Source organism: Pelophylax lessonae (genome assembly GCF_965119305.1).
Source record: "Pelophylax lessonae genome assembly, chromosome: 8".
Classification (NCBI taxonomy): domain Eukaryota; kingdom Metazoa; phylum Chordata; class Amphibia; order Anura; family Ranidae; genus Pelophylax; species Pelophylax lessonae.
Window position 1 is genome coordinate 111,273,538 of NC_138775.1, and position 19,917 is coordinate 111,293,454.

At 41.0% G+C, this 19,917-nt stretch overlaps 1 protein-coding gene across 1 annotated transcript in view; it reads right to left on the reverse strand.

Moving 5' to 3' along the window:
• The window catches only part of CACNA1I (calcium voltage-gated channel subunit alpha1 I), a 2,042,880-nt gene that overhangs the window by 276,725 nt on the left and 1,746,238 nt on the right, over positions 1–19,917 (reverse strand). Inside the window, exon 28 of the mRNA XM_082266478.1 lies at positions 69–147. Within this exon, the coding sequence (XP_082122604.1) occupies positions 69–147 (79 nt within the window). The remainder of the gene's footprint in view (positions 1–68; positions 148–19,917) is intronic.

The following is a 19,917-nucleotide window of genomic DNA, read 5'->3' on the forward strand; positions in this document are numbered from 1 at the left end:
TGTGCATGGAGCCTTACAAGATAATCCCACAGTCATAACATTTCTGAATGTTTATAAAGTATACCCACCAAGTTTCCCAAACAGCTCCACTCCTAGAGCTGCATAAATAAAGAAGAGAAGCATGAAGAGAAGTCCCAGGTTTCCTACCTAAAACAAAAAGGACAAGATTGTAAAGAACCTTCCGAAAAATTTGAAATCATGATATTAGAAACATAAAATTGAATTTCCCCACAAATCTAATATTTCAGCTTTTAGTAAATACTGGGGAGGTAAACTATCTGACAATATCTCTCAGGGATTCCATTGGTGAGATATCTCGGTCTTCACATCTGCTATGATTTTTACACCTCCCTGCCGTGATCCCTGTTGAGTTTTGTAATTATTTATATGAAAGAGAATTCAATAAGAAATGCTGGAACATGCAAATGTATGCAGGAATGCTTTAAAATCTCAAGGCAAACAGAATTTATAGCCGATTCATAAACCTAGAAGTTGGTATTTATAGAAGGAAAATATTGCTGTTATGATATTCAAGACATGCAAAAAACTAGAAAGTGACATGGCCCTTTGGGCTCCTCATATAATTAAACATTACTCTTGGGTGGACTTACCAAATATAACATACGCTATAATACAAAAAGTATTGGGATGCCTGCCTTTACACGCACATGAACTTTAATGGCATCCCAGTCTTAGTCCGTAGAGTTCAATATTGAGTTGGCCCATCCTTTGCAGCTATAACAGCTTTAGCACTTCTGGAAAGTCTGTCCACAAGGTTTAAGAGTGTGTCTATGGGAATGTTTGACCATTCTTCCAGAAAAACGTTTGTGAGGTCAGGCACTGATGTGGACGAGAAGGCTTGGATCGCAATTACAGCTCTAAATCATCCCAAAGATGTTCTATTGAGTTGAGGTCAGGACTTTTTGCAGGTCTGTCAAGTTCCTCCACCCCTAGCTTGCCCATTCCTGTCTTTATGGACCTTGCTTTGTGCACTGGGGTGCAGTCATGTTGGAAAAGGAAAGGGCCATCCCCAAACTGTTCCCACACAGTTGGGAGCGTGAAATTGTCCAAAATGTCTTGGTATGCTGACACCTTAAGAGGTCCCTTCACTGGAACTAGGGGGCCAAGCCCAACACCTGAAAAACAACCCCACACCATGATCTCCTCTGCACCAAATGATTTGGACCAGTGCACAAAGCAAGGTCCATTAAGACATTGATGAGCAGGTATGGGGTGGAGGACCTTGACTGGCCTGCACAGAGTTCTGACCTCAACCTGATAGAACACCTTTGGGATGTAATTAGAGTGGAGAAAGAGAGCCAGGTCTTCTCACCCAACATCATTATTATAAGCAAAATGCAATCAGCGCAAATAGTAAAAATTAATATGTAAATAAATATGCAAATAAATATGCAGCTGAACACAAAAAGCTTAATCGCCAAACCCAAAACTGAAAATACAACAAAAATAAGTGCAGCATAATAAATGTTAGAACATCAGCTAAAATGCAATATATATATATATATATATATATATATATATATACAGTATATATATATACAGTATATATATATATATATATATATATATATATATATATATATATATCTATAGCAAATATAGGAGGGAGGACAGGTAAGCCCAAAAGTCCCATTTACAGAACGAGATCCAATGGCAAGTGAGGAAAAAGATGAGTTTGGGATCCACTTCAGGTGATGATCCTTCACCTATTACCAAGCTACTGTGCTCACCTCAAAATTAGACCCCTGTGTTACCAGCAGGTCTAATAAGCTTGACTTTAACCACTTAAGCCCCGGAAGATTTTACCCCCTTCCTGACCAGGGGGTTTTTTGCGATTTTTTACTACGTGACTTTAACGGACAATTGCGCGGTCGTGCGACGCTGTACCTAAACGAATTTCACGTCCTTTTTTTCCCACAAACAGAGGTTTCTTTTGGTGGTATTTGATCACCTGTGCGATTTTTTGATCACGCGCTATAAACAAAAAAAAGAGCGTAATTTTTGCAAAAATAACAATATTTTTCACTTTTTTTTTATATGAAATTTCCCCCCAAAAAAATGTAAAAATCAAAATTTTTTAACATCTTCGGCCAATTTGTTTTACGCTACCTATGTTTGGTAAAAAAAATTGCAAAAAGCGTATTTTGATTGGTTTGCGCAAAAGTTATCGCGTTTATTAACAAAGGGAAAGATTTTTGTCATTTTTGGTGTTTTTTTTTTTTAACGAGTAATGGCGGCGATCTGCGATTTGTTTTGCGGTACTGCGACATTGCGGCGGACAGATCGGACCCTTGACTGACATTTTTGACACTTTTGGGGATACCAGTGACATTACTGCAGTAATCAGTGCTATATATATGCACTGTTACTGCAAAAATGACACTGGCAGGGAAGAGGTTAACAGTATTGGACAGGGAGGGGTTAAGTGTGTCCTAGGGGCGTGCTTCTAACTGTGTAGGGACATTGCTATTGGTGTAAAAACAAAGATCAACGGTTCTACATAGCAGAACCGTCTGATCTTCATTTTTACACAGGGAGAACTGACAGGCGGCTTGTTTACACAAGCCGCTCTGTCTTTCTCCCGCTGTGCCGGCGATCGTAGTGTGACCGGCGGACATCGGGTCCGCCAGTCACACTCCTGCACTCCTCCGTGAATGAGCCGAGGCGGGCTATTGGCTCTAGAAGGAGTGACAGGCGAGCGACGTAGACCTACGTCACTCTGCCTGGCCGGGGCTGACTGCCGCAGTAAATATACTGTGCTTCCAACATGCATAGCAAAGAACCAGAGCAACCTAAATCCACCACAGAGACTCCCAAAAGGGAGGAACACATAAGGAACAATGAAAGCAAAAATCTAAGAGTGATCAGTTGAATAAAAACACTTGATTTATATTGTATTGCACAAACAATCAAGATGATTCAATATGGCAATGTGAAAAAGCCGGTGTCCAGTCGGCTTACTGTGAAATGGCAATGGGTGACATCAAACAGGTAGCCCCTCCCCCTGTACGCGTTAAATTCCTGGGGGAGGGGGGAAGAGGGTTTTTTGGGGAAGGAAGGGGGGGGGAAGGGGAAACTAAATTTTTGTTTACAAGCCCTGCAGGCTGTGATGGGATGTTAAAAGGTGTCCAGGAATTATCCTCTCTGAGCATTAACCAACCCTGGTTGCTCCAATATGTCAGTATAGCATCAGTGTAAGCTAACTTTCTATATATATAAGGGCAATAAAAATAATTAGGGGAATGGAGAACATTGGCTATGAGGAAAGACTACAAGCACTGAACTTATTCTCTCTGGGAGGGGGGATATGATATCAATATACAAATACTGTACTGGCAACCCTAGCATAAGGAACAAACATTTGAGAGAAAGGGAATACAATAAGACACGTGGCCACTCTGGAAAAACGGTTTAACCTTAAAATACGTAAGGGGTTCTTCACTGTCAGAGCAGTAAGGATGTGGAATTCTCTTCCACAAGCAGTCGTATCAGCAGGGAGCATCGATAGTTTAAAAAAACTGAAGAAATGTTTTTTGGATCTTAACTGGAAGGGAAAGAAATAGTTTCTGCCACCATCCCGAGAGTATAGTTTGTCGATTTGTGGTGCCTCAGGTCAGGTATGGGATTTTAAGGGCAGGAGTAAAACGAGTAAACAGTAGTAGTACAATTTGTATAAAATTTATTCGCATGTATAATTATATACAGAGATTTGAGTGAATTAATGGGTAAAGTCCCATTGTGATAGTGAAGAGAAAAGAGTAGTAGGTGTGGTTACACGTGAAAATAGTGACTTAGACAAGAAAGGTAAATGGTCCTGCTCTGCTGTTCCTCATATCAAAGAATGGGAAGATGGTTGCAGAGAGGGGCCTGATCGGTATTCCAACATGTTTCGGCCTAGTAGCGGCCTTTATCAAGGATGTTACCGATTCTAGGAATAAGTACAATGAATGTCAGAAATAGTAGCATATATTTGCTCAAGTTTAAGTTATATATGAAGAAGTAGATAAACATACATATTTTTTGTCCACTTTCTGGAGTATTGCTTTCCCAGACTTTTTCCAGGAGCTGCAGGAACAATGCTGTATTGGGTGAGAAAAGTGCGGTATGGTTGTAGTTGGAGCCACAAGTAAAACAACCTGAAGAGTTGTTGGTGAAAAGTAGTATAAAAATATAATAATAATAATTACTTCTTGGGCCACGTGTTTTCTGGTCCAATGTAGTTCAATGTGGCTATAGTGTATAACTTTCCACATTGATGGAGATCATCTGTGGTGTTTGCACATTGATGGGAGTCATCTGAGGTGCAAGGTATATAAGAAAGATGCATAGTAAAGTAAAGGATGGTTTGAGGTAAAATTAAATAAACATCCTTGAATGCAGTACTGAAGGTTTGAAAAGTAAGGACTTGATGGAGAGATGTTGGTACATCTTTTCAAGTCCATGCTTACGTTTTGTAGAAGGTATTGGTATGGTGTTGCAGCATGTTGCCTCCAGGTCCTGTCCTCCTGCGATCCGGGAGAGACTGAGGATCTGGAGGTGTTCCCCGGCCTTTTAAAGGCTGTCGCACATGCGCAGTGATGCGCTGTGTGACGCCTATGGGCGGTGTCCGTGGTCTGACGTGAGATGCGTCTGCACGCGGCAGATGCGGCATCCCTTGTAGCCGTGCGGACGTGCCCCTGCGGCCGCCGACACGGAGGAAAGCCAAAAAATCCCAAGGGGGATAGTGGAGGGTGCAGGACCGACCGATTGGCTTAAAAATGCCCCGATCCAAAAGGGGAATCGGGGCTTTCCGTGCCGGGAGTTCCTGGAGTGCAGGAAATAAGCAAAAGAAGTGGATGAACAGTGTCATGGCAGTATATGTACAGACGTGTAAATACCAATTAAGTACATATGAAGAGGATTAATTGAATAAACAAAATATAATATATATTGATATATATAGAGTTGCAGCAATAATAATCATGAAGAGAGAGGGGATGTGAGACGGTCTGAATAGGGTCCGAGTAGGGAGGGTATTCTATGGTCAGGTATCCCAGTATCATGTTTTCAGCATGTATTGGGGAGTAGGATGGCCAGAAAATGGCCAATTGTAGGTTGGTCTAAATGGAGGTGGATTTCCTTGGTATGAATTTAGTCTTTTTTGCCTGAAGAGAAACCTGGGAGAAATGGACGATAACTTTGGGCTTCATTTAGCCCTGGTGGGATGGTGGCCTTGAGAAGAGTAATCCAGCGCATTTCTAGTTGTAATAACGTTTTGTTCCAGTCCCCCCCACGTAGTGGGATGTGGATCCTGTCCAGGGCCATGAAGTTAGTTTTGGGCATTTTGTAGTTGTGCTTGTCCCTTACGTGTCTGCCTAAAGGCACATAGAAATTGCCAATGTGCATAGTTTGGAGGTGTTGGTTGACCCTCTTCCCAAATTCCTGTCGGGTCTTTCCTATGTAGAAGGACCCGCATTCGCAAGTCATCATGTATATTATTCCTTTGGTTTTGCAGTTGCAAAAGTGCTTGGGTTGAAATGGTTCTCCATTCGGTAAGATAGTATTGGTTATTTGGCGGATGACAGGGCATTGAGCGCAGTCTCCGCATGGAAAGGTGCCTTTGTTTTTGCATGGGTCTCTTTTTGATCCTTCCTGGAATTCACTACGTACCAGTTGTTGTTGGAGGGAACCTGCTTTCCTAAAGGTAATAGGTGGGTGGTGTGGTAAGAACTTTGAGGTGCTGGGTTCTTCCATAAGGATAGGCCAATTCTTAGTAAAGATGTTTCTAATTTCCTGGTGTTCGTTGGTGAATCTGATGATAATGCGAGTATCAATTCCAGTTTTGTTGGATTGCTTGTTTTTGAAGAGAAGCATTTCTCTATCTTTGTTGTTGGCCCGATTGTATGCCTTGCGTAGAGAGGTTTTGGTGTAGCCTCTTTCTAGGAATCGGGAAGTGAGTGCATCAGCTTCCAATTTGAAGTTGGCTGGATCATTACAATTTCTCTTGATTCTGAGGTATTGGCTGTAGGGTATGGAGTGGATGAGGGGTTGTGGATGAAAGCTTGAGGCATGAAGAATGGAATTGCCTGCTGTCTCCTTTCTATAGAGGGTGGTGGAGATTTTTCCTGTGGGGTCTTTATATATTAGGGTATCAAGAAACGATATTTGGTGTTTGTTGTATGACATTGTGAAAAACATGTTATAATCGTTTTGATTCATCTTGGTTAATAACTCAAGTATCATGTGTTCTGGTCCGTTCCAAATAATCAATATATCGTCAATGTATCTTTGCCATATGAGAATCTTGTCAGTATAGATGGTGTTTACTTCGCTTGATAGAAATTCTTGCTCCCATGAGCCTAAGTAAATATTGGCGTATGAGGGCGCGCAGCTGGTTCCCATCGCAACCCCGCACGTTTGAATGTAGTAATTGCCACCAAATGTGAAGACATTGTAATTGAGTATATATTGTAGCATGTCTGTAATGAACAGGTTGAATTTTTGATCACGTTGATTGTGGCAGCGAAGTGTTTTATCGATGATTTGTATTCCTTTGGTGTGAGGTATGTTGTTGTATAGAGATTCCACGTCAATCGTGATTAGGTAGGTTTCTTCTGGTATGGTGATGTCATTAAGTATCCTGAGAAGATGAAGTGTGTCTTGAGTATAAGAAGGCAGGTCTTTGACATGAGGACGTAAGTATCGGTCAATGACTTTACTCATGGACTCTGAGATGCTTCCATTCCCGGATATAATTGGTCTTCCAGGTGGGTCATCCATGTTTTTATGCAGTTTGGGTAGTGCATATAATGTCGGAGTTTTGGGGTGTGGTGTCCTTATATATTCCCATAGGTTCTGGGAAATGGTACCTTCCCGGAATGCATTATCCACTTTGGTGTAGAAGATTTGATCATATGATTTGATCATAATTGGGGCAATCTGTTTGTAACATTTGGTGTTAGAGAGTATTGTGTGGCACATGTTTTTGTATTTTTCTTTGCTCATAACAACTACATTGCCTCCTTTGTCAGATGGCTTGATGATAATTGTGTCGTTATTTTTGAGTTCTTGAAGAGCTCGTTTTTGTTTGTTGGTCAGGTTAGACATATGTTTTTTCTCTCTGATTGCTTCTATGTCTTTTGTGGTTTGTCGCACAAACAGTGCGATTGCTGGGTTGGTGTTAAAGGAAGGGAATTTATTTGATTTCTTTTTGAAAGTAGGTATATCTGTAGTTGCTTCTGGTTCCTCATTGTCAGAGTCTTGGTCTGGTTCACTGGGATCATCCCAGTCATCTAGGTCACTTTCTTGGAGTAGTAGGTTGAGGTCCCGGATGGCTCTGAATTCAGCCGCTGTGAGTGTAGGTGTGGCTTGTGGTTGGGGTTGTTTGTGATAAAGAGTTTTGAGTAGTAGGTTTCTGGCAAATAAGTTGACATCTTTAATGGTTTCAAACTTATCTAGGCATGTATTGGGACAAAAGGAAAGGCCTAGAGATAGCACTTCATTTTGTTCCTTGGTTAGTATGTGGGATGATAGGTTTATTACCGTTTTTCTTCCTCCTGTTTCTTCTCCGATTGGTGTTTCCTGGGGGGTTTGGGGTTCGTTTTCCCTAAAAAAACACTCTGTTGTTTCTGGTCGACCTTTGATCGTGTAAACATGTTGTACGCTTTGGGAGGTTGGTCTGTGTTCCCTGATTGTGTGGCTTGTTCATATGCCATATTGGTTCCTTGAAAATGGGGTTCATTTTCCTGAGTGTTTTCCTCATCTGTTCTACGTTGCGGTTCTTGTTGTTTGGGAGGTGGTCCTCTTCTATTTCTATGATAGTCAGGGCCGGAATTGTATGAGGATGAGTCTGATGAATAATAATGTTGTCCTGTTTTATCTGAAGGTCTGCCATATTGGGTTCTGCGGTTGGTTCGTTGATTTGTCCATTTGTAAGCTCTGCCTTGGGCGAAAGCATTCTTGTCCCGCCAGTATTTTCTTTCTTTTTTCCGTAGGATGTCCTTTCCATATTCTTCCAGGTGTGATTTAAGTTTGTTTTCTTGTTCACTGTATAGTTGAGCTTTTTTGAGAGGGGCCAGTTGTTCATAGGTTTTTTTGATGTCAAGATCTAGGGTTTTTATTTGTCTCAGATATTCTTCTTGTAGAAGAATCATTAAGTTCCTAGAACACTCATTAAGTTGGTTTTCCCATTCTTTTTTAAGTTGAGTTGTGACTATTTTCACGTGTAACCACACCTACTACTCTTTTCTCTTCACTATCACAATGGGACTTTACCCATTAATTCACTCAAATCTCTGTATATAATTATACATGCGAATAAATTTTATACAAATTGTACTACTACTGTTTACTCGTTTTACTCCTGCCCTTAAAATCCCATACCTGACCTGAGGCACCACAAATCGACAAACTAGTTTAAAAAAACTATTAGATGGGCACCTTAAAGACCACAACATACAGGGGTATACAATGTACGGTTAACAGCAAACACAAGCACATCATAGGTTGAACTGGATGGACTGATGTCTTTTTTCAAATTGACAAACTATGTAACTAGGTAACCCTTTAAGAGTGTTAATAAGATTGGGTGCAGAAATGTGTGGGCAGGAAAGAAATACAAGCACATTGTTAGCAAATAGACATAATTTGTGGTGGTGACCCCCCAGCTCAATACCTTTGATGGAGGTATTTAATCGAATATGTTGGGCCAACAATTCAATGAGTAGGGCGAAAAGTAGAGGTGATAGAAAGGACAACCTTGACGTGTTCCCCGTTGTACAAGAAAAGTATCCGATTTAAAACCTGCATTTTTAATGTAGGCTCTAGGTTTATTGTATAAGGCAGCCACCCAGGTCAAGAAATGGGGTCCAAAGCCCCACTTACAAAGTGTGAAATTCATGTAGGACCAGGAGATAGTATCAAATGCTTTTTTGAAATCCAACGATAGAAAACATGTAGGGATACGCCATTTTTTAACAATGTGAGACAATAAGATAACATGCCGAATATTGTTACTTGTTTGGCGCCTGGGTATAAAGCCCATTTGATCACGATGAATGATCTGACCAATAAAGTTATTTAGTCTCTGAGCAATGATTTTAGCCAGGATTTTAATATCCAAATTCAATAAGGAGATAGGTCGATAATTAGACCAGATGGAATGGTCTACATGAGGTTTAGGAATCATATAGATAGTAGATGTGAGGAAGTCCCTACCTAGAGAAGTACCATGAAGAAGAAAGTTAAAAGCATTGGATAGAAGAGGGGCTAAAACGGATGAAAAAGTTTGGTAGTAAAGTGCAGAGAACCCACCAGGGCCTGGTCTCATTACGTTTTAAAGTTTTAATGGCCTCCAGAATTTCACCCTGCGTAATGGGAGCCTCCATCAATTCCATTTGAGTAGCAGAAAGAAAGTGAAGGTTTAGATTAGAAAAAAAAGGAGGTGGCTGGCTGCGTCAGGGTCTAATTCACCTTCAGGCGTATACAATGTTGCAATGTGAGATCTAAATGTTGCGAGGGTTACTAGAATAGGTGTCTTTCGCAATTTTAAGTCAGATATGCTTAGCAGGGCCATGTAACGCCTTAAAGCGGAGTTTCGGCCACAAAAACGTTTTTTCAGTAAAAATACCCCCGGGACAGTCAGGGCTAGTACATTCCACAATGGATAGCCTCTGTACTGTCCCGGGTCACACTTATCTATTAGAAGAAATACTTACCTTGAAAATTTCTTCTCCAGCGCTGCCATCTCGGATGTGGGCAGCTGAAGCCAGCGCGTCCTCTTCTGCGTCCTCTTCTCCCAGAATGCGCCTGCACCGGCCCCGATCGTCACTTCCGGTGCGGGCGCGTCATCCCTCCACAGCTTCTGGGCATGCCCAGAAGCTGTTTAGAAGGGAATGACGTGCCCGCACCAGAACTGACGAGCAGGGCCGGTGCAGGTGCATTGATTCCTGGGAGCGATGACGTTCAGCTCCCAGGAATCAGTGCAAAGAGGAAGTGACGGCGCGGGCCGTGGCCGCAGAGGGAGGAAGTGGAAGAAAGGTGAGTATATTTTTCTTCATTAACAAGGTAATAAACAAAAAAAAAATCGTAACTATCCATTTATTTTTCAGGTGACGAAAAGCATATAAAATTTTGAAAGAAAGGAAAAGGACATGAATTTATTTTTCATTTCTCTTTTTATTACTCTTATGAATGGTCTGCCTATAGATGGATCTAAATCGAACCAGTTCAGCAGGGACTAGCCAATTTTTGATCCATCTATGGTTATTTCTGCTCAATCTACCAATTGACTGTCAACTGTTTGTTTATCAATTGGCAGCAGCGACTGATTGGTATATTCTGGCTGAAAACAAAATGAACTGTGTATGGCCAGCCTAAGTCAGAATCTATTGAACGGGCTTCATTTTCATTCCGCCATATTCATTAAAGTAGAATTAAACCCTGGAGCACATTGCCCAAAACAAAAATCACATAATTTCTAAACTTCACTCTAATAAATATACCGCAGTAATAATCATACGGTACTGCGTTTTTTTAGATGTTGTATCCCTGGTTTTCCACACTCCCCCCCTAAAGGCTGTGCCATAAAATCTTTTAATTTTCTTCCCTAAATAAAGTTTTTGCTTTTTTTAACCACATCATCGCTAAATCCCATGCATGACCAGGCTGGAATTGATCAAGCCTTACTTTTGAATGCAGAGTTCCCACGGTGCTATGATATATACAAGTGTCACAGTTCATCCCGATCAAGAACAGTGAACAACATGAACTGTCACCTGGGGTTTCAGTAAGTAAGGAACTCTGGGGACAGAGTGCCGTGTGATCATGGGGCAAGGCAGTCAACACATCATGGCACAGACAATGTTCTGTGAATGTAGAATAAAGTGTGTATACAACAGTGACGTCATTGACCAAATCAAATGAACAAAATCTCAATAATTGCACAGCATTGGGGGTTTTTGAAGATATCTACAAGAGGCATGAACTATGTAACTATCCAATTATGAAAGTACGCACACTATGCTTGTGGATAAGGAAAAGTAAAAAAAAAAAGTGCATTTAATTCTGCTTTGAGACCTATTCATTAGATTCCGACTCTAAAAAATGTGGTTCTTTAGTAATGAATGTGAATGAAAAGAACATTCAATTTAATCAGGGCACATAATAACATTCTCCTCAGCACCCACCTGGCTTGTAATAAAAAAGGGGATTAAAACACACACACACACACACACACACAAACAAGCGTGGTTTGTTCCTTTCCCAAAACACCATATGGGGAATGTGTTCAAGGAGAAGATGTTGGAAATTGGGAGGGTAGTAAATTAACATTTGGATGTGTTTTCAGTGAACACAACATGCATAGATATAGAAATTGGTAGCTACGTAAAGACTAATACACACACATATACAGGCTAAACTGAATGGGCAGTTGTTCTTATTCAACCTTACCAATTATGCAATATTAAATAGATACATGGTGTTTATTTCTAATGAATTAAGAAATAAATAAATAAATAAATCAGCACTTCCTCTTCCAATGTATTTATATAAAAAAAAAAAAAAAAACACATCATGCCTATTTTTGGTCCCTACTGTTAAAAAAATACCTAGTCCGGGAACAGGCTATTACTGTGACCTCCAGCTGTGAAAAACAGACTCTCAAACATTCACTAAAAAGAACATGAGTATGAGAGTCTACAGGATTCCCATTATATGAATTGTTATATTTTAAGAGCCCTTGTAGTCAGGCTGGAAAATGGAAAAGAGGACTCAGTGTGGGAAACTTCACTCAAGAGTGCGGCTCTGCCTAAGATGTTTCAACATGTGTTGTCATCAGAGGCAGAATGCGCTTTGACCTGCAGCCTGTGTTCACAGCTGGAGCTGGCAGCTTTACTTGTCTATGCCATTACCTCCTTAGTGTCGGGCATGACACATGCCAATGTGAGTGTATTATGATGTTTTTTATTAATAAATAGAAGATTTCTTTACACTACAAAGCCTTTCTTTCTGTTTTTTGACATGGTAGCAAATGGTCTGGAACTGTGAGAACCTTGCAAGCCCAATAATGGAGAGTAGATCCATCAACCCATCATTGGCTGTTAAAGATTACACAGTGGTGGATTGCATTGTGTATGGTATCTTTTAAAGGAACACATTTTTACTTTGTATTTTAAGTTGTGCTGAAAGAAGTGAGCCATTAACCTGAAGAGTTGAAGGACACTGCTTTGACATCACACTTTTAAGCTAAGATAATTTTTGTACACATTTATTTCACTAAAACTGTTCAAGACTCCACCCCAGCTTGGCCAGCAAACATTCATTGCAAGAAACTACCAAAAATTGACATGAAGGATCGTCCCAGCTCCAGAGCCAGCCAGAATTCTCACAGATAAACACAGATTCAAAAAGCTCCAAGATTACAAAAGTGGAGGCTGGGAGCCTAACATTAGAAGTAATAATAAAGGTAGGGGTGACCAGCGCTATGGATTAAGTAATAAAACTAATAAATAGAAATTCAAGATAAATTAATAGTATCTATTCATAGGTAGCGCCTTTTGCCAATTTTTCTCTCTTTTTTATCTAAAATTAAAAGCACCACTTGGAAAAGTTGGACTGAGCAGTATCTCGAACAGGTGCCAGATGCTCCAGGCAAAGAGTTGGATCCAACACTAATTTCTAAGGTACAGAATCTTTTCAGGACTTGCATCACCAACATAACCATGTTAGACAGAAGTAGTGCCAATGATTCCCGCTATAGGTCATCCAGATATCCCACAAAGAATGCTGCAAGGCAAGCATAAGGTCCTACACCTACAGTAGGTGAATACTCGGCATGTGTAAGATGGGCCAAGAGGGTGGGCTGCAAAATGGAATGCTGGGACCCACAAGAAAGTGTATATGTGCAGTTAAGAAAGCAATATGCCAGTATGCACCCCCTATATCCATAGGGGCTAGAAAATCTTTCAGATGAAAAGGGTATGACAGACCAAGGGCATTCCAGCTGACTACTTGGTCCCAAATGAAAACAACTAGGGTCTGCAAGTCCAAGATGGGGGAACAGTAAAAGAACCTGAAAAAACGTTCTGCCTTAGGAACATGGGCAACAACTGTTCTGAATTCTTTTGGTACTATTTAATCACCACTGGGGTTTTTATATTTTTTTCTAAAAAATTAAAGACCAAAAATTGTGAAAAAAACACACACATTTTTCTTAGCTTCTGTTATAAAAGTTTGCAAATAAATAATCTTTCTTCATACATTTAGGCCAAAATGTATTTTGCTAATTTTTGTTGACGAAAATAACTGAAATCAGTATGTATCATTTAGTCTGTAGGAAAGTTATAGAGTCCACCGACTTATGTATTGATGGCCTCATTTATTGAGGCCTGAAAACATCAGGACAGTGCAAATACCACCCAAATTGAAGTTGTTATATTTGTGAGAATTGTCAAAATATCACTTTTTTTTATATATATATATACACATACTGTCACCAGTACAGTACAGCTTTATCATTTAATGGGTGTGGTGGTGATCAGAGACACTGACTGGTGACAGTGTGATAAAAAAGTTAATATTTTTAAAATATTAAATATTTTTAAAATATTTTTTTTTTACACACTTACCAGAGCAATACAGTGTTACCATAGTAACACTGTACTACTCCGGGAAAGTGATCCATTTGTTTGCTTTTGTTTTTTACACATTAGGATTATTTATACCAGTAACCATTGTATGAGCAGCCATTTTTACTGAATGAAACTGATTAATTTAGTCTGTTTTGTTGTGATTAGCTGTGATTGGTCATATCTAATCACATGGTACAGCAATCACAGTGTACCAGGGCCAATCACAGTGCCTGGTACCCTGATCTGTGATTGGCTGTGTCTGGTGGGGAGCATGTATGAGCAGGCGATTTGGGAGCATGTGCTTCGGTGCTGCTCCCATCTGGCCGTATATAAAGTATTTATACATACTGTATGGACAGATGGAAGGTGGTTAGAAGAATTCTCTACAAAAAGAAAAGGACCTCAGATTCTCAGCTTACTTACTCATGGACACTAGGCAAAAAATTGAGATGCCTCTAGCAGATTGGGAGTTTGGCCACCATTTTTGTTCTTAGTGTCCTGTTTCTGAAGTTGGCACTATAACTCAATGTTCAGAATGTTCAGAGATCAAGATCTACTCTGCATATTTCATTGAACGGAAGAGAACATGTAAATACTCCTGAAACACAGCAGTGGACGATGGATGTTTGGTGTCGCTGTGCCTGGTTTACCATGTTGGTATTCTCTAACATTTATTAAAAAAGCAAAAAAAAAAAAAAAGGTAAACTAAGTCTGGTGGAGTTCTAAAACTTTATGTGTAGTACAACATTCTTTGATAACAAAGAACTATGTGGGAGAGATGGGAGTAATATCCTGCTGTCCAATTACTGTCAATGTGGCCAAATTAAAAAACTATAATTGATTGTATAATAGTATAGACCTAAAGGAGACTTAACAATTGTGGTATATTTTTTCTCTAATAATAAAGTTAAATACACACACACACACACACACACACACACGGGTATTCGGTACCTAGACCCGAACATTTCACTGTATGTTCGGGTACTGTCTGTTGTTCGGTAACGTTATTTGATGTTTTGGCGCGGTTTTAATGGCGCGCTTTCAACAGTAGCAAGGCAGCCAATCAGCAAGCGTTTAACTAGTGTGTCCTAGAAGCCATCACAGCCATATCTACTAATGGCATGGCTGTGATTGGCCAGTGCAGCATGTGACCCAGACTCTATATAAGCTGGAGTCACACAGCGCCGCATGCCACTCTGCTATAACTATACTAGGGACAGGTTGATTGTGAGGGGGTGCAGTCAGTGCACAATCTTTTTTCCCGGAAAGAGAGATAGGAGTTTACTGTAGGGCCAGGCTGGAGAGATTGCTTGTAGGGAAAGCATAGGATAGGAACAATATGCTTTAATCAGACAGTGATCTACATCGATTTGATTGTGTGGGGGTGCAGTGCACAATCTTTATGCCTTGACCTGAGCCCAGTGAGAAATTTTTATTTTTTTTTTATCAGTCTGTTAGGCGTGCGGTGCTGCACATTTCATGCAATCTCAGTGCATATGTGTCTACTTAATCTGCATTTTAAAAAGAAAAACATTTTTTCCTTCATATTTAACTTTGACATACAGTCTTTAGACAGACACTGCTTTTCTAACCTGCTCTTCACAAGCACCAATGTGAGGGTAAAAAAGTTATTTTTCAGTTTTTCATTCAAATGTTTTTTTTTTTTTAATTCAATAGCGGAATAGAACAACAGTATCCAACCTGTTAGGCATGCGGTGCTGCACATTTCATGCAACTTCAGTGCATATGTGTCTGCTTAATCTCCATTTAACGACTTTACTACTAGAGGATTTTGCTGTCTTACGTCTGAGCCACTTTTTGCGATTCGGCACTGTGCGAATTTAACTGACAATTGCGCGGTCGTGCGACACCATACCCAAACAAAATTTACGTCCTTTTTTTTCCCACAAACAGAGCTTTCTTTTGGTGGTATTTGATCACCTGTGCAATTTTTACTTTTTGCGCTATAAACAAAAAAAGAGCGTAAATTTTGAAAAAATAACAATATTTTTCACATTTTTTTATATGAAATTCCCCCCCAATAAATGTAAAAATCGAAATTTTTTTACATTTTTGGCCAATTTGTTTTCTGCTACCTATGTTTGGTAAAAAAAATCACAATAAGCGTATTTTGATTGGTTTGCGCAAAAGTTATTGCGTTTACTAACTAAGGGAAAGATTTCTGTCATTTTTGGTGTTTTTCTTTTTAACGAGTAATGGCAGCGATCTGCGATTTTTTTTGCAGGACTGCGACATTGTGGCGGACAGATCGGACCCCTGACTGACATTTTTGACACTTTTGGGGGTACCAGTGACATTACTACAGTAATCAGTGCTATATATAGGCACTGTTACTGTAAAAATGACACTGGCAGGGAAGGGGTTACATTTATTGGAGAGGGAGGGGTTAATGTATGCCTGGTGCTTACTAACATGTGTGGGGGGAGGTGACTGTGTGACACAAGGACAGATCCAGGGTTCAGCTATGCTGAACCCTGCAATCTGTCCCTGCCTGTCACTTAGGATATCCGCCCGCTTGTGTTTACACAAGCAGGAGGATCTCCACACTCGATTCCCCGACAATCGGGGAAGAGCAGCGGAGCAGCGGCGATCGCCGCTGCTCCTCCCCTGGCCCGAATCCTGCTGTGACTGAACACAGCAGGAGCGAGCCTCTGGCGGCGCGCGCGCGCCGCCGTGATAGGGGAGTGTCTGGCGACGTAGGTCTACGTCGCCAGACGATAACCAACCACTTTGCCGCAGTAGTGCTCGAGTGAGCAGACGGCAAGTGGTTAAAAAAGAAAAAACATTTTTTCCTTCATATTTAACTTTGACATACAGTCTTTAGACAGACATTGCTTTGATAACCTGCTCTTCAAAAAGCAGCGATGTGAGGGGAAAATAATTATTTTTCAGTATTTAGGGTAAAAAAATTATTTTTCAGTTTTTCATTCAAATTATTTTTTTATTTTTATTCAATAGCGGAATAGAACAACAACAGTATCCAACCTGTTAGGCATGTGGTGTGTAGCGGGCATTTCCTGCAACCTCAGTGCATATGTGTCTGCTTAATCTGCATTTAAAAAAGAAAAAAACTTTTTTCCTTCATATTTTACTGTGACTTACAGCGTTTAGACAGACACTGCATTTCAAATCTGCTATTCAACAAGCACCAATTAAGGGGACAATTATTTTTCAGTTTTTCATTCATACATTACAGTGCGATACACCTATTGCATACTGTTGTATTGCGCATTGCAATAAAAAACATTTATGGGCAAAAAAAAGTTGATTGATTGATTGAGAGGCGCATGCGCGGCAGCTCCTAAGATGGCCGATTGAAGCCGGAGCTCCGTCCCGCCTCGGCTGATCACGGATCCCCGAGCCGCTAATACAGCTCACAGCGTGTCACCGCAACTACCGCCAGGTGGGGGAACATCAGCGGCACCGATCGATGTATTCAGGATCGGTCCGCAGGGACATTTCAGCGTCTTTTACCACTCCGGACTGCCTGACAGGGAGAGATAAGATGGCGGATGCCGCTCTCCAGAGTCCACACATACCGCCGGAGCTCAGCTCACAGGGATACACACTTAGCCCGGCTGGGGACTCGCCTGTGAGTATTCCTCATGTGGAATCAGCATCTCCTGCCTCCACTGAATCATTACTGGGTCTCATGCTACATACCCTCCCAGGATCTCCTATGGAGGCGAGCGTGGCCTGCCCGCCATCACCTTACTCTGGGGCTGTGCTTTCACCTGGACCTCAGGCTCAAATGGAGGCCATGTTCTCTAAATTTGCTGAGATGTTAGACAGGGGCTTCGCTACCACTGCTTCTAAAATTACTGGGGACATTAAAGCTAACCTTTCTAACATAGGCTCACGTATTGAGGCTATTGAGGGCAAAATGGATCTCACTATCCTTAAAACGAACCAGAATTCTGACCGCATTCAAGAGCTGCAAGACCAACTAGAAGCCGCCTTCCTAAAAATTGATGACCTTGAGAATATGAGTCGGCGTTACAATTTTAGGATCCGGGGGATCCCAGAATCTTTCCAAGACATACAGACCACAGTACAATCCCTAATTAAGGATCTTTTGCCTGATATAGCTCCTCACAAGCTCGAGCTGGACAGGGCTCACAGGGCGCTGCAGTCACCGTGCCAAGATGGTCTCCCTAGAGACATTTTAGTAAAGCCCCATTATTATAGCGTCAAAGAAGAAGTCATGCGCAAGTCTCGCTATAATGACCACCTCACTTTTCAAGGTTTGCCCATTCAAATTTTTACAGATTTATCCCCTTCCACCATTCAACGCCGCAGATCCTTCAAACCATTGCTGGCTGCCCTGGTTCAGCATAACATCAAGTATAGATGGTCGTTCCCATTCAGCCTCAAGTTTGATTATAAGCAGAAGTCTTACGCTTTCTCCTCCTTTCAGGAGGGTGAGAAGCTCCTGTTGAAACTGCGCATCATTTCTCTGGAACAGATTAATTCGGAGTCTGTGTTTTAACCTGGAATCTTGCCAACATCCCTAGTGAATATTGAACAATAAAAAACCCCTGAGGAGTGGGACTTTAAACGGCAAGAACCAGGACTTGAGTATGAAAGTAAATAAATTTTATTACAAATGTTACAAAAAATTAATTGACAAAGACAAAAATAACATGTATCATAAAAACATGGTCATAACTATGTCTTGGAACCGAGAGAGTCTGAGATGTCTGGACCGGACTAGACGCGTTTCGGTCAAATTGCCTTTCTCGATAGTCCAGGAAACACCAGAGCTCAGACAGATATGCAGGAACTCTGTAGATTCCAGGACGGAAGACCAAGTGAATGGATCTTAACGGGTTAAGAAAAAACCTTCAGGTATCTTTGACCGCAAGTAATGTGTGCCAAATTGGCTGGGTCTATATAGATAGACCTGAAATGATATATATGTACGGGCTTCAAAAGGGAAGTTAATGGTTATAAACCAGATTAAAGTATAAATAGGTAATAACTTCACAGGTGACAGTGAAAGAGCCCCCCGATCAAAAATTCCCACGAGGATCTCCAAAACGGGGTCAAAATCACAGGTCGTCTGTAGAGTTGGAATAGAGTAGGGATATCTCCAGATATGTATAGTGCTGGGCGTATCCAGCACTTGGTCCCTTTACAGCCCTGTTCGGTTGAATAATGGCGGTGTTTTTATGATACATGTTATTTTTGTCTTTGTCAATTCATTTTTTGTAACATTTGTAATAAAATTTATTTACTTTCATACTCAAGTCCTGGTTCTTGCCGTTTAAAGTCCCACTCCTCAGGGGTTTTTTATTGTTCAACATTTCTCTGGAACCTTCCTCACCTCCACGTGCGGCAGCTCCCAGCTCATCCAAGCGTCAGTTGCCTACTAGCCCTGTCTCCCCACTGTGGTACAAGTCAGCATCCAAGAAGTCTAAAGATGGTCGTCCTCCCTGAAACATTCCAGTTCACACTTAGAACATTTTTTCTTCATTCCACAGTGACGTCTGGAACTCTCCGGTTACTACCCTGTAACAGCGGGTGACAGTTGAATTTTTCTTCCCCCTGGTTGTTTTTTTTTTTTTTTCTTGTTTTCAGTTCTCATTTTTGAGACCTTCATGACTAATTGCATTGTTTTTCAATTATAATGTTTACCTAGTTGCATATGTAATCTTATGTTTCCTTCAAGACTACATATGGGTTTTTGGCTGCTGTATTCACTTTATAGCGCTATTATGCTTATGTTGGGGATCCGGATCTCCGGGGCGGTGATCATGCCCCACTTCCCATCTTGGTTACTGGTTTTCCCGGCTAGCCAACATGGGATCGTCCCTCTTTACCGAGGGGGATGCTCACACTGTTCAAACAGTCCTATTGGACCGTGTTTGTTGTTTGTCCTTGTATGTCTTATATGTATATGTGTACATATTAATAGGGTTCCAGGGATTGCTATTGCTTCTCAAGGGCGGGCACATTTTGTGCCTGGAACTCTATTTCTCTTTCCTATCCTCACCTCTTTTTCTTTTCTTTGACCCCCTCTCTTTTTTGCTGTCCAGGGAGACCTTCTCATGGCACTTCAGGATCTCTACGTCCGCTAACAAGATGGTTGATGTCCTCCTCCTCTTTTTAGGTAAGGCCATTTATCTACAGCTAGGTCGCACTCCCTACATGTATGGCTACCAACAATAAATTGACTCTGCAACTTCGTTTAGCCTCACAAAACACGCAGGGCTTGAATTCATCCTTTTTACATGCAAAGTATCCGACATTTTATATGGCC